Raw genomic sequence first — 12,798 nt, 5'->3', positions numbered from 1 at the left:
TGCGGATGCTCACTACCCCTGCATATCAGGTCCACAGTTTCTCAAGCTGTGCCCCCAGAATGAGCTAATCTTTGTCTGATGGGTGAAGCATAGTGGATTGTTAGAACATCTCAAGGTCGCCCTTTCTTTGCAAAGAAGTCCTGACTCTCCGCTATGTTACATTTGGCTTTAGTGGAGTCACACTAGTGTGAAACCAGAGTAATGTAGTGCAGACGTGGGGCCTGCAACATGTGGTCATTAAAGATTTCATGACAAGTTTTTAGGAGAAAAGAGTTAACTCAGGTGTCTTGGCCACATTTCCAGTTTCTTTGTGCCTATGAAGAAAATCTCCCCTGTGTTTTTCATTTGGAGAAATTAATTTGGAGGAGCGTGGGGGAATTAAAATTTGTGTTACTTTGCTGACACATGAGGGTGTTCCACTCCAGAAAAGGCTGTTTTTTCAGTCATGGGGCAAGTGACTGTTCCCTATGTCTGTCTAGTAAATAAATAAGGGGGAAAAAGCACTCCATAGAGGTATTATTACCTTTAATCTTCCTCCCGAACCCTAACCGGGAGCGTGCTCTTTATTTAGCACTGAAATATGGAACCATAAATACAGAGCTGGGGTTGTACAAAGCAGCACCTAATGGAAAACTTCTTGATGCTGCAAATAAGTGGATGAGCAACTGATCTAATATATTATCGTGGGGCATCCCCCTGTATCCTGATTCTATAGGTACAAAAATCTATGCTTTAGCTAGAATTTACTGTAGATGAAAAATGTTAGATAATGTAATCAGCCTTAGTGCCAAGAAGGTGAAAGTATAAAATGAGAGAGAGAGAGAGAGAATAAGCTGAGCTGGACATCTACGCATGGTGGGAACAGACTCTGTCTTCACCCCTTTGAGAAGTATTTTTAATTAGATTCTTCTCTCTGATGCGCATTGCAAATTCTTTCTTTCTGTCTGCTGTCTATGCAACCCCTAGCTCCTGGCAAACTACAGAGGCGTCTCAGGAATAAACTAATCAAATTCATTTGATTCTTTTTTCTTTTTTTTTTAAAGATATAAACTCAATCTGGCAGCCTGAAGCTGAAATGGGCTTTTTACCATCCGAGTCTAAATAATTCGAATGAATAGCTCACACGTAACAAGAACTACAACCTAAACCTCTCCAATTGAGCAGTGACGTTGCCACTTTCTCTGCTGCCATATGTTGGCCTTGAATGACTTAGCAGCACCTGAGCCCATTGGAGTTCAGCTGCAGGAAAACGGTAGTGGACTTGGGCAAATTCTGCCATTCTCTTTCGTAGCCAGTCGGCCAAGTTCATCCAAATTGCCGTGGTGCTCCAATATAAGGTTTTGCAGGAGGGCAGTAAGGAAGTCCCTTTCCTGGGTTTGTATCAGTCTCGGAAGGGAGACACCTCACGTTCTTTGCTTCCACCGAGGTACTTAGTGCTTTCAGAGAAGATATAATTAATATTTCATCACCTTCTTGCAAATCTGTCCAGGGGAGAGCAACAATCTGTCTTGGCTGGCGAATGTAACAGTGTGGTCGGCTCTAAGACCCTCTATAGATATGTGGGCAGCTTCTGCTGAGTCACCTTAAAATCCCTGCTGTCAGACTTGAGGTAACTATTGCATAGCTCCAATCACAGTATAACTGGGTGGGTGCCTCTCGTTGGAACAGAAGGAAGTAGGAAAGAAGAGGTGGTCCTGGAGGGGATTGTAGGGACAGCTGAACTCAGGGAAGTAGCTTAGGTTGAGGTTGGTGTCAGTTTTCAGCAGCCAATAAGACCAAACCTCAGGTGGGGGGTGAACACAGACCCCAACTCAGGGCCTCTGCTCTCTGAGCATGAAGTAGGCATCCAGCCTGCTCAGAACATGTGATGGTGTGGATGGAAATGCATGTTGGGGAGGCTCTGTAGGAGCTCCCCTAGTCCTTAATGGATACCTGCTGTAATGGTTAAAGCATGGGATGTGTAAGGATTGGCAGGACTTGAACCTGGGCCTGCAGGGCTATCAGGCAACAATGCAGATTCCTAAGTAGCTGCCAAAACTGCCCTGCTTCTCTGTTCCTGAACTCCCCGTGTTGACCTTGGCTCAGACTTGGATTCTGACTCCCAATCAACCCCTGGAACCATAACATGGACCCTGATATGGTACTGATCCTCAGTCTGATTCCTGACTGTCTCCTTCTCTGACCCTTGGCTTAGCTCCTGACTCTGACTCCGGCTTGACCCTCATCTTGACTCTTGACCATGATATTGGCTCTGACCCCTGGCTGCGCTTCTGGAATCCCAAGCTCCTGCCACTATTCTGCCTACCTTTGCCCAGGATCCTGACAGAACAGAGATTCAAGACATCTGCGTTCTGTCCCTGGCTCTGCCACTGACTTATGTGGCCTTGGGCAAGTCACTTAGCCACTCTCTGGCTCAGGTTTCCCCATTTTAAAAGGAGCGTGATAATACTGTGAGGCTTAACTCATACGTCTTTGAGGCAAGGAATTCCTGAAGTGGAAGGTACCATAGAAGCACCAAGTGTTATATTATCAATATACTGGCAAAGGGAGTAGGAGCTACACTGAAGGAGCGAGACCGAGAATATTGCTTCTAATTCTGCATGAATAAAATCCTTTAATTTTTGGTCACCTCAGCCCGACTGATTCACTTGAACCCTTTGAACCTTGGTAATAATTATAGTTGCCCTGAGGGTACTCAAGTAAATTCCTCTCCATTCCCTCTTCTCTTCTTCCCTCTTTTCTCATACTGTCTGGCCCAAAGCAGACTCTCTCCCCCGACCCCTCCGCCCCCCACCATGGGGTTTAAAGGAAAACAGCTCGCTAGCCCAGTGTAGACGAGGTGTAACAATTCTGAAAGTCCTTTAGGGCACATCTACACCGCAACTGGGAGTGAGCCTTGCCACCCGGGTTGACAGCCAGGCACTAGCTTCACTGGAGCTAGCAGTGTGGACGTTATGGCACGCACGGAGGTTGGAGCCAGGGGGTCAAGTGGGCTTGTACTCGGGTGGCCAGCCTGTGCTGCAACATCCACCCTGCTATTTTTAGGACACGCGTGTGTGTGTGTGTGTGTCTGTCTGTCTGTCTGTCCCTTGGCTGAGCAGTGAGCTCCCGACTGCAGTGTAGACATATCCCTAGAAACAATCTTCCACATGGACGGCCTTGTCTACCCAGAGCGTCAAGTTGAGCATATCCACGCCAGCCAACCCGAAGCAATATAAGGTTTGGCCTTGTGACCCTACCAGAGTGGCCTGCACTGATTCAGGTGGGCTGGCTGTCATCTGGGACAGCTATCATCATCTTGAGTTTCCTATCGGAGATCGTCTCCTTGCTCCCTATGGAAATTTCCTTCCCTCCCCCCAAATGCCACACATGTGGTTCCCCTCTTTCTGGCCACTCCCCTGCCCCACATTACCATGAAAGGAGGTGGTGGTGGGCTCTCTCAGCTGGTGCACTAGTGAGGTTGGTCAGCTGAGGGGACTGTCAGCTCTGACCCCCGTCAAAGATGCATAACTGCCAGAGTTGATGGCACCCTAGTTGTGCCAGTCTGTTGCTCCTACAATGGCCTACAAGCGTCTGAATGATAACGAGTTGGACTCAGGGCTTAACCCTATAAATTATCAGATTAACTCCACCAGTTGTTGTCTGGCACATGATCTGCTGTGGCCGATCTATGCGTGAACAATAGGCAAGTTCCACTGCCTGAGAGACACTTACAATTGATTGGTCTTTCTAATGTAGACCAGGCCCTAGTTGTTACAGAACTAGTGGTCTGAAGCCTATATGTTGTGTGGCCCAAAAACAAAGCATCTCCTAGCCCTGGCTGGATTATGGAGGTCCCTGGATAACAGACAAGGACAGGCAGCCTCTTTGGATGCTGAATGTTGTATGATTGGGGTTTACAGGGTCATGGCTATTGACAGAATCCCAGACAGGAGAGACAGGAAAACCCCACCCCTTAGGTCTTTTAGTCTAGTGCAGTGGTTCTCAAGCAGGGGTCCGGGGCCCCCTGGGGGGCTGCGAGCAGGTTTCAGGGTGTCTGCCAAAATAAACCAGAGAGGAGGGCTGGCGTTAGACTCGTCGGGGCCCAGGACAGAAAGCCGAAGCCTGAGCCCCGCTGCCTGGGGCTGAAGCTGAATCCTGGGCAATTTAGCTTCGCGAGGACTCCTGAGCAACTTAGCTTCGCAGGGCTTCCTGTGGTTTGGGGCTCTGGGCATTTGCCCTGCTTGCTACCCCCTAATGCCGGCCCTGGCTTTTAATCTACTGGATATGCAGAAAAACAGTTGTTGTGTCACAGGTGGGCCGTAGAGTTTTTATAGCATGTGGGGTGGCCTCAGAAAGAAAAAGAATGAGAACCCCTGATCTAGTGGTCCTTCTGTGGTCCCAAATGTGGCTTTCTTGCTGTTGTCACAGAGAAGTAAAAGGAAATAACAATCCCAAACCAACCTTCCTGCTCTCATTTCACATCAGCCCTTTGGAGGCCTTCTCTGTGTGCATGCATGCCCTCATAAGCATTCATTGAGCTGGCATGCTGGCAAATACTAGTGTTCTGCTTGCAATATATATATATCATTAAAGAGGAGTTGTAAGTGGCCTTCAGCAGATAGGACTGTGTTATTAACATGGACAGCCTTTATAAGAGAGACAGCCTTCTAAGGAGAAACAGTAATTCTAGGGTTTCCTCTCACATTGGATCCTGAAAGGATTATTTTCTCATTGCTGCTTGAGAGATGTGTGCAAATATCTCTTGCATCAGCTGCATTAATGGAACTTGTATCTCTGCAAATCTAGCTGCCCTGGGGTGATGGGTGGAGACTCCCGACTCAGGTTTCAGTAAAAAATCTTTACAGCTTCATTAGGGAAAATTTTCTCTGTCCTGTATTTCTGGTCCTGTACATTCCTTTGACCCTCACTTCCCTATTGGCTTGGATGGTGACCTGACTTTCGGACAACACTTGACGTGATACAAATTTTTGTTTTTTAAACAAACTATTCATGGCAGCTACATCACCACATGAGAAGAGACCCATATTACACCTTAAAACCATGCTGTGCTACTCTGCAGTGAGTGACTAATGACCTTGTGCCAAACTGGCACATTGCCAGTTGGGCTCTTTTTTTCTTTGTGTGTCTGTCTCCCTGTTTCTGAAGATCATGTTTTCTCTCTTTCCCATGCATTCTGTAGCATCTGGAACAAAACTCCCCAGGCACTGGCCAAAAAAATGCCCTCCGTAATTTAATGCTTGTGTAACACAGTTCCCCACCATGAATGCTCAGCACTTCTGGTGACTGGGATCTTCAGCACCAAAGTTCAGGCTTCTACCACTTGAGCTACAGAAGTAAGTCTGCTGGCTGTTAGTTGTAGTAGACTCCTTATCCTCTGTGTGGATGACCCACGAATGGAAGAAGTGTCACACAGTCAGCATGTTCCAATGGTAGTCATGTACAATGATAATCATTCCTACTTCAGCCTTCCAAATGACAGCAGTGCTTTGCAGCCTTGAAGAGTGCTCAGGGTTACTGTAGAGGGAGTGAGTCAGGATTGGTAAAGTAGCCACCAAAATGTTTTAATCAGGCAGTGCAATCTCCCTTCGTTGGCTTCCATCAGTGATGGTACTGTCTGTCAGTTTAGAGAGGGCTGCTGAGAGCAGGGCCTGTAGCCGTAGGGCGAATGGAGCGGATGTAAGGGGAGAAATGGTGAAGAAGAGTGAAAATCAGAGAAAAGAACAAATGAAGACTAGAGAGAGGAGGCTGGAAACAGGCATGACTCATGGTTCTGTAGCTGCCAGGTTGAAACAGTGTCTAGTCCTAATCAGCCAAAGTTGTTTAAACAATACGTTAGAAACTCTAATGAGGATGGTGGGATGGTGTCTGGAAGGATAAAGATCATTGACTTTTCAGCCTTGGGATACTGATTTGACTCCATTTTTGTCCTTTACATTACATGTTTTATGCCTTCCTTATCGAAAGTGACACAGTAGGTGTCTTTGGCTTCACACATTTTCCTTCGCTCTGCTGTCTCTCGGAATGAGATGCAAGATTGATCTACTCCTCTGGCTTCACTTCGTCATAGGATTTGAGCTAATGCTTTCTCCTGAAGTGCTTAGAGAATGTCAAGATTGGGAAAAGGGCAGGATTGGGAAAATACTGGCCAGTGAATGACTTTTAAGCAGATCTAGAGGGTGAGTCTGGAGTCAAACTTGCCCCAGTTTACAGGTGTTTGGATCAGAGGCAGTTTTAGTTCATCCCGATGATGCCCCTTTCTTGGGTCTGAGTGGGATGGGTGAAACGGTTTGTCCTAGATGTTTTGCCTGAGCTAAAAGGCCTGGAGGACAAGAACTGGTTAAAAAAAAATTAAAAATCATAGCTGTTTCTTTTGCAGGGTTCAAATCAGACCCCCCCCTCTTTTTTGCAAAAAATAATAACAACTAGTGATTTTTATTGAAACAATAATCCAAGTTTCTCGTTTACTGAAAATCCATTTTCTTTTTGGTAATATTTTTTATGATCATCTCAATTTAAAATTTTCATTAAAAATTTTGGAACATGACCAAGCGGGGTTGTTTGTTTGTTTTTTGTGGGAAATTTTTTATTTTCTAAAAAGGCCATAATTAATGCGGTTTTTGTTGTTGTTTTTAAATTTGCAGCAAACTATATGGAGGATTTACTCTATGAGCACAGTCCCTGAGTTGGGGTGGGTGGTAGTGTTTGCTTTGACTTTGTTTCCTAGAGTAACCAGGCCTTAAGCTAACAGGGAATACTGGGTGTCTCTCCAGATTGGCAATGCTGCTACACATCCTTGCTCTAGGTTGCCAGTTCAAATCCCATCCAGCTCAGCTAGTCCTTCCCATTCATGGCTCTGTGTGTATGTAATGTTTCCAATACAAATGACACTAATTTAGCACCTAAGGAATGAACTATGCACTCCTTTCAAAATAGACATGCTGAAATGGGGGGGCAGTATGGTGTAGGGATTTATTCTTCAGAGTGATTAGTCCAGCACATTTCACCCAATCTGTGGAGTTGCAATTACTGCCCGAGTCCCATGGTGCAGCAATGCACAGGTGTTAGAGGTGAATAAAAACATGCTTTGGAGACAGGAACTGCAGCTCGGGAGGGCACTGTCCAGCTTCTGGTTTCATAAGGAGGAAAATCACAAATATGGTTTCCTTAGGTTTCATGCCCCTAGTGACCTTGGCAACACCAACAGCCTGTAGCTGTCCTCCAGACTTTAGTCTGCTGATAGTGGCCAAAGTAGCAATGCTAAATCCAGGTCAGACTTAGCTGTTTCCCATCTATAGGTTGTGGAGTACTTTATGAAAGCAGACATGTACTGAAGAGGAAATTGAGACACCATGAACTGAAGTGGCTTGCTCATGGATACAGGCCAGGCCAGTAGCAGAGCTGGGAAAAGAACCCAGGAGTCCTGCGTACGTCTCTCATGCCCTATCCATCGGATCTCTCTGGCTGCCTCCATACAATTGCTGCTGCCTTTGTTTCCCCAGGCAGCCCTACTACTCTCATTCCAAAGTGATAAAGCTGTGAGCTCATTTGAGTGCTTGATGGAAATGAATACCTACGTTTTGATTAAACCGTTCAGCTCATGGGCTGATGCAACCTGCCAGCTGGCTTTTAAAAAAAAAAAATACTTATTTTAGCAGCATTAGCAGATTATCAGGGTTGACTAAATCTGCATGTCTGAGTCAGATGAATTTCCTGGGTTCACCACACACACATTCCTGTATGCCTGCCAGGGGATGGGACGTTCAACAATTGGTTCTAATGCTATCATGCAAATATGACAGGCTCGACTACTCATTATTGATTTATAAATGTGTTACCCAGTCCCTTCGGGGCTGGGGGAAGCGCTGCTTGTCATGGGACTGTAGGGTTGCCAGCCCTCCAGGATTGTCCTGGAGTCTCCAGGAATTCAAGATTAATCTTTAATTAAAGATTATCATGTGATGAAACCTTCACAAGTAGGTCCAACCAAAACTGGCAACTCTATGGGATAGTTGTGTCTATGCTTGCTTAGGGGATAAGATAATCCTGAATGATGTATGTTGTATGGAATATATCAGGATAGCTAAGAGAAGAATTGAAACTTGCTTTAGGGGAAAACTCCATATTGTTGTCACTGTTAAGTGGAGACAAAAATGTTACCAGTTATTACTCTTTTGGTTAGTGGAGTTGACTTTTTTAATAGAGATAGTTATACTAGTAAATGTCCTTATGTGGATACAGTTTTACCAGTTATAAGATGTCTTATACCAACAGAGTTATTCCCCTTCCCAAATAGGAATAGCTATGCTGGTATAAATCACCTTTACACCAATATAACTGTGTCCACACACGGGGTTGTGCTGCTTTAACCATCTACGTATTGCTAAAGCAGTGTGACTTTCTAGTGTAGACAAGCCAAGAGGAGGAATAAGACTTTAGTGTACCACTGGTTTCAGAGTAGCAGCCGTGTTAGTCTGTATTTGCAAAAAGAAAAGGAGTATTTGTGGAACCTTAGAGACTAACAAATTTATTTGAGCATATTCGCAAAAAGAAAAGGAGTACTTATGGCACCTTAGAGACTAACCAATTTATTTGAGCATATTTGAGCCACAAGTACTTCTTTTCTTTTAGCGTAGCGCTGTGAGAACCAAGGACTAATCAGGGGGAGCTGATCAGACTTTTAAGTTGACCATCTGGTATCCACTCCAGGCCCACATAGCTTGTAGAAAGAAATGTGACTTTGTGTATCTTTATAAACTTCATTAAAAGCAAGGAAACATATAACCTAAAGCTAAGCTAGTATTAATATTAAACTCCAGTTATGAATACAGCTGTCAACTCAAGGTCAGATTAACAAATTAGTCTTGATGTTGGATTAGAATTAAATCTTCAAATTAATACCATAAATAATCAATCCTTATAAATTCTAAGATGAAGGTGAATGTCCATTTGATTATAAATCTTAACTAAAGAATTCTGCTAATGTCAGTCAAATACATAACTTGAATGGTTAAATACATTTAATACTGAAACTGAATTACTATCTAAAGTCTGGACCACAAACTCAGAGCCAATTCTAAAGCTTTCTTGTTAGACTTCAGTTCTTGTGTGGTGGCTAACCCTTTCTTCCTAGTCCCTGCAGAGATATAATACAGACTTTAATAAACACTCTTATTAAGAAGTTTGACAACTCTTCTTTACCAGAAATTACAGCACGCAATCTCAAGCTTCTCAAGTTGTTTAAACATAGAATGCATTCTGAATAATTTTATGAGACCATACCTAAGGTCTGTTTAAACCTGGGGAACATGGACACGGCCACACTTTCAATTTCACCCCTAAAAATAAAAAGGGTGGGATGTCTTCCAGTGAATGAAAATAGAACATTTGAGATAATAGCAGTGTTGCAAACTCTTCAGCACTTGCAGGCATCTGCTCTCATAGTGTCGGGGCTGAATCTGCAGTCAAGTAGCCTGATGATGATGATCCACTGACGCAGTGCTATGTGCTAGTGGGCCTGCTTTGGGTACAGGGAAAGACTGATCAGAGGCCAGTGGCCTATTTGTTGATGTTGTGACTTTGTCTCTCCAAGGTGATCAGTCTTGGAGATTCAGGAAGGTCAGTCTTCCCTCAAGTGGCTTGGGGACCCAAACGGCGAGGATTCTTGGCTTTCCCCTTGATTTTTATAGTTTGCAATCTTGACTTTCTCAGCCTTGATGCGCTTCCTTCCGGGATCTTTGGACAAATCAGAGATGAGACCTACCTTGGAGCCTTGCAGCCTCATCCAATCAGGATCAAATTAATTCGTCCTTAATTAGTGTCGCTGTGGAAAAATCCTGCTTAAATCAGCAATTCAAAAAATATTCACTGTTTTGCCTACCACAGAGCCCGTAAGTCTGTAACCATCCTTCTCCCCCTCAAAAAATCTGCATGTTTGAGGAAGCTGGCATTGTCTTACAGGGTGAAAGGGCTGAGGATAACTTTATGTCACCAGTTTACAGAAAGTTCAATATAAAAATAACTAATTGGAAAAACGCCAGCAACAAAACCAGTCACTTGATGTTCATTTGTCAGCAAAATTTTAAAAATTCAAACTTCATAGTTTCATCATGTCCCATTTCTTATTCCTCTTGGAAACAAGGCACCTGCAGTAACCTTTCTATTTTGGAACTGAATTATTGGTCAAACAGCTTCCCAGATGAAAACCACTATCTAAGAGCTAGGTGGTGGTATTATTATTTCATTATTACCTTCTGAAAGCTACTTTAAAGCTTTAATCATGAGGAAACCTATTTGCAATATAAAACTTTATAAGGTTTATAGGTCCGTATAAGCTATTCTCCTCAGAACGCAGATAACTCAGCAAACCTGTTGTAGCTTCTAATGTTAAGAAAGATACCAGCTGGTGTTGTGTTGCTGTTCAGTCACACACGCATTTTTATTCGTGGTGTGCAAAACATGTAGAGTGTCACACTGCTTCCTACCTGGCCTGGACTATGCAGGTGGGTAATTGTGCCTCCTTTTTTCTTTGGTGTTGGTTTCTTTCTGAGGCCTGGTCTCAAGCTTTGCAGGCATAGCTGTGTCAGTTAGGGGTATGATTTATTTTATTTATTTTGCTGAAATACCCCAAAGCCCTAGTGTAGATGCAGTTACACGGGCAAAAAAGGTCCTTTTTCTGGGATAGTTTCCACTCAGGGAACTCGTATAAGCTATACTGGCAGTAGAACTTTTATGCCAGTATAAACTGCATCTCCACTAAGAGGGTTTGATGGTGCAGTTACCCTGGTAAACCTTTTACGTGTAGGCAAGGCCTAAGAATAAAATATGTGCAGTGCTGGACCAATGGTCCATCATACCTGGCATCCTGCCTCTGTTGTTGCTCAGTATCAGCCATTTCAGAGGGAGGCCAAAAACCCAACCCAACCACTTGTGATCCAGGCAGCTCATTGTGTATGGGGGCAGAAAGCCCCTTCATGAAGTCTACCACAATTAGCTGACCTGCTGAAACATGAGATTTGATTACCTCTGCCTTAGCATCTTCTTCCCAGGAGATGGGGAGTGAGGAAAATTTTTGTCTGTCCTCAGTTCTCGGAAGAACTCCTTCATTGCTGGAGGATGCCTGGAATGGAGAGTGTCTGACCTGGATCCACGTGTTCTAACTGTGACACAAGAGGGCTATGCTGCAAACTTTTTTTCCTTGCGCATCCCATTCCTTATCCTCCCAGTCTCCCCACCCTGTGTGTCCTCACTTTAGTGCTGGTGCTTCTGCTTCTAACCTCCAGCGTTTTGATAACCAACAGGTTGGCGGGACGAAAACAGGAGTTGTGCGCTATGTGGGAGAGACAGATTTTGCCAAAGGAGAATGGTGTGGAGTGGAACTTGATGAACCTCTAGGGAAGAATGATGGGGCAGTCGCTGGTACAAGGTACTGTATACACTCTCTGTGCTCCAACTTGGGGTCTGAAAGGATGCCCGACACCTACCAATATAATGTGGAGTCCAAAAGCTAGCTGCTTAGGGTGGTCAAAGGAGGCAGAGCTAGAACTTATGCTATGAATTTAAGCAGGGGACGTCTAGGCTGTATATTGTGGGGGGAAATATTCTGATGGCGAGGTCTTTAGACTGGGAAGTAGTTTCCCCAGGGAAGTGGTAGAAGTCCCCTCATTGGAGTATTTTTAAACTTTTAAAAAGTTTTTAGAGAAAAGTTTGTTTGTTTGTTTATTTTAAAGAAGACATCAGTTGTTGGGTTTTTTCTCACTTCTGGTTTCTCTGATTCTCTGATTTTATTAAGACCACTCACCATCAGACGTTTCCTTCATAAATCCTTCACTTTCCCTTGTCTATGTATAATTCCCTAGTCTATGTATAATTCACCCTTTCCGCTTTCTACATAGTAAGGACATGAGATCGTCTCAGCATGCTGGACATCTCTTCTTTCTGGAGGTGAGGCTTTCAATGAGCCCTGAATGAACAGTTAATTACGTTATTGCTCCAGGCTTGTAGTGATTCTTAAGCATGACATCTGTTTGCAGACAGAACTTACAACCCCTGAATCCATTCAGTGCCTTCTACAACAGTGTAATTTTTATCAGGCATCTGTCTGCTGATGAAGGGCAAAGTTGTGAAAGTCAAACGGATCAGTTTGGCACTGGATATCAGAAAGGCAGTGTGCTCTTGCAAACTATCTCCAACTTCTGGGTCTGCGAAACTGGGCAGAGGAGCTGATGAAACTTCTTGCTGCAAACTATGACCCAAAACCTCAGATCTTGAGTTACCCTGAACTTTTGGGAAGTTTTGGATCTGAGTTCTGCAACTTATGCTTGACTCGTGTGGAAATACAGTCCGAACAGACTCTCCAGATGCTTCAGCAGGTCCATTCATGGGAATAGTGGTAGGGAAAGTTCTCAATCCTTTTAAACCTGATAAAGGTTGGATCAATGTTTTGGTGAGTTCTCCCAGTCTCTGAAATGGTTCATTGATCCCTGGTCTTCACTCTAATTTTTCAGGTGTTGTGCAAAGTCCTATAAATCTTTGCACAGCCCTGATCTCTCGATTTATGGCTATAAATAAGTGACCAAAGGCAGTCTGATTTTGGTTAGTAAATAAGGTACATGGGCTAGCAACAGTACCATGAAACATTATTACTGCTTCAGGGCTTCCTCAGGAAACCCAGCTATGGCAGAGGCTAGTGTAACATCAAAAATAGCATGGAACTGCCAATTACTCAATAGGTCCTGGTTTCTGCAGCATTTCTGCCAGCCTGGGTGTCTGCTGGCCATGCGTCTTTATTTGAAATAG

At 44.1% G+C, this 12,798-nt stretch overlaps 1 protein-coding gene across 2 annotated transcripts in view; it reads left to right on the top strand.

Annotated features, from left to right (window-relative positions):
• Positions 1-12,798, top strand: part of CLIP2 (CAP-Gly domain containing linker protein 2) — a 123,882-nt gene that overhangs the window by 67,057 nt on the left and 44,027 nt on the right. For both annotated transcript variants that reach the window (XM_048823855.2, XM_048823857.2), the window contains exon 4: positions 11,301-11,425. In XM_048823855.2, the coding sequence (XP_048679812.1) occupies positions 11,301-11,425 (125 nt within the window). The remainder of the gene's footprint in view (positions 1-11,300; positions 11,426-12,798) is intronic.

This window comes from Caretta caretta, chromosome 17 (assembly GCF_965140235.1).
Source record: "Caretta caretta isolate rCarCar2 chromosome 17, rCarCar1.hap1, whole genome shotgun sequence".
NCBI lineage: Eukaryota > Metazoa > Chordata > Testudines > Cheloniidae > Caretta > Caretta caretta.
This window is presented reverse-complemented; position numbering and strand designations above follow the sequence as displayed.